This window comes from Merops nubicus, unplaced genomic scaffold (assembly GCF_000691845.1).
Source record: "Merops nubicus isolate BGI_N331 unplaced genomic scaffold, ASM69184v1 scaffold31332, whole genome shotgun sequence".
In the NCBI taxonomy this organism is placed as follows: domain Eukaryota; kingdom Metazoa; phylum Chordata; class Aves; order Coraciiformes; family Meropidae; genus Merops; species Merops nubicus.
The window spans coordinates 2,465-3,606 of NW_008596082.1; the positions used below are offsets into that span (position 1 = coordinate 2,465).

A 1,142-nucleotide genomic window follows, 5' to 3' on the forward strand; every position below is an offset into this window, starting at 1 on the left:
GGCAGCAGTTGGGCTCCTGGAAGCCACGTCCATGCTGAGGCTGTGGCTCAGGGCCAGCAGAGCTGCCTGGCCCCAAACTTCTCCATCTGTGCTGCCTGGAGGGGAGGAGCTGTGAGCAAACCCACGCTGCCCTGCTTGGGGAATCCCCACTTAGGAGCTCCCATGAGGGAACAAAGCCTCTTTTACCCCCTGGAACCTGGGCTGGCAATCTGAAGCAGCCTTTGCTGCAGCTCCTCCTTGCGTGGGCTGGGTCCAGGCTCTTCCCAGCCCATTTCTGGGGCTTTGATCCAAGTCCATGGACATTTTGCTTTAACTCCTCTTCTCTGTGTTCTCCATCCCCTCCCTCAGTGTTCAACACAGTCTATAACAGCGACGACAACGTGTTTGTGGGTGCCCCCACGGGCAGTGGGAAGACCATCTGTGCTGAATTTGCCATCCTGAGGATGCTGCTGCAGAACTCAGAGGGCCGCTGCGTCTACATCACCCCCATGGAGGCCCTGGCAGAGCAGGTGAGCCCTGCTGAGAACCAGAGCCTTCCCCTGGCTCTCCTCATCCCCTTTTTGCTGTCACATCCATCGGGATGACTCCTGAGCCTTTGGATCAGTTGTGGTCCCTCTCCTTCCCTGCTGCTGTCTGAGGGGTTGTGTCTGCAGAGATTCGGTCGGATCTCTTCCCATCTAAGGTTAACAACATCCCTTTGATTTTTTGGCAGGTCTTCATGGACTGGTATGAAAAGTTCCAGGAACGTCTCAATAAGAAGGTTGTCTTGCTGACGGGGGAGACCAGCACTGACCTGAAGCTGCTGGGCAAAGGCAACATCATCATCAGCACCCCAGAGAAGTGGGACATCCTCTCACGGCGTTGGAAGCAACGCAAGAACGTCCAGAACGTCAACCTCTTCATCGTGGATGAAGTCCACCTCATTGGGGGCGAAAACGGGGTGCGCCTGGGGGGGTGGGAGAGGGCAGGGGGACCTCCAGGGGTGCTCCTGGTGGTGTGGATCTCAGCAGCAGAGCCACGCTGGGGTGGGACTCACTCCTCGCCTCCGGGCTCGACTGGTCCTGCTGGGAGTTCCCCCGAGCTGCCGTAGCTTGGGGTCTCCCCCAAGGTCTCCGTGGGTGACCCCCCAACCCTGCCGTGGG

General features: G+C 58.8%; 1 protein-coding gene across 1 annotated transcript in view; it reads left to right on the plus strand.

Moving 5' to 3' along the window:
* The window catches only part of LOC103769108 (U5 small nuclear ribonucleoprotein 200 kDa helicase-like), a gene marked incomplete at its 3' end in the record, with an annotated part of 3,492 nt that overhangs the window by 734 nt on the left and 1,616 nt on the right, over positions 1–1,142 (plus strand). Inside the window, exons 2-3 of the mRNA XM_008936283.1 lie at positions 349–509; positions 713–940. Coding sequence (XP_008934531.1) covers positions 444–509; positions 713–940 — 294 coding nt within the window. The remainder of the gene's footprint in view (positions 1–348; positions 510–712; positions 941–1,142) is intronic.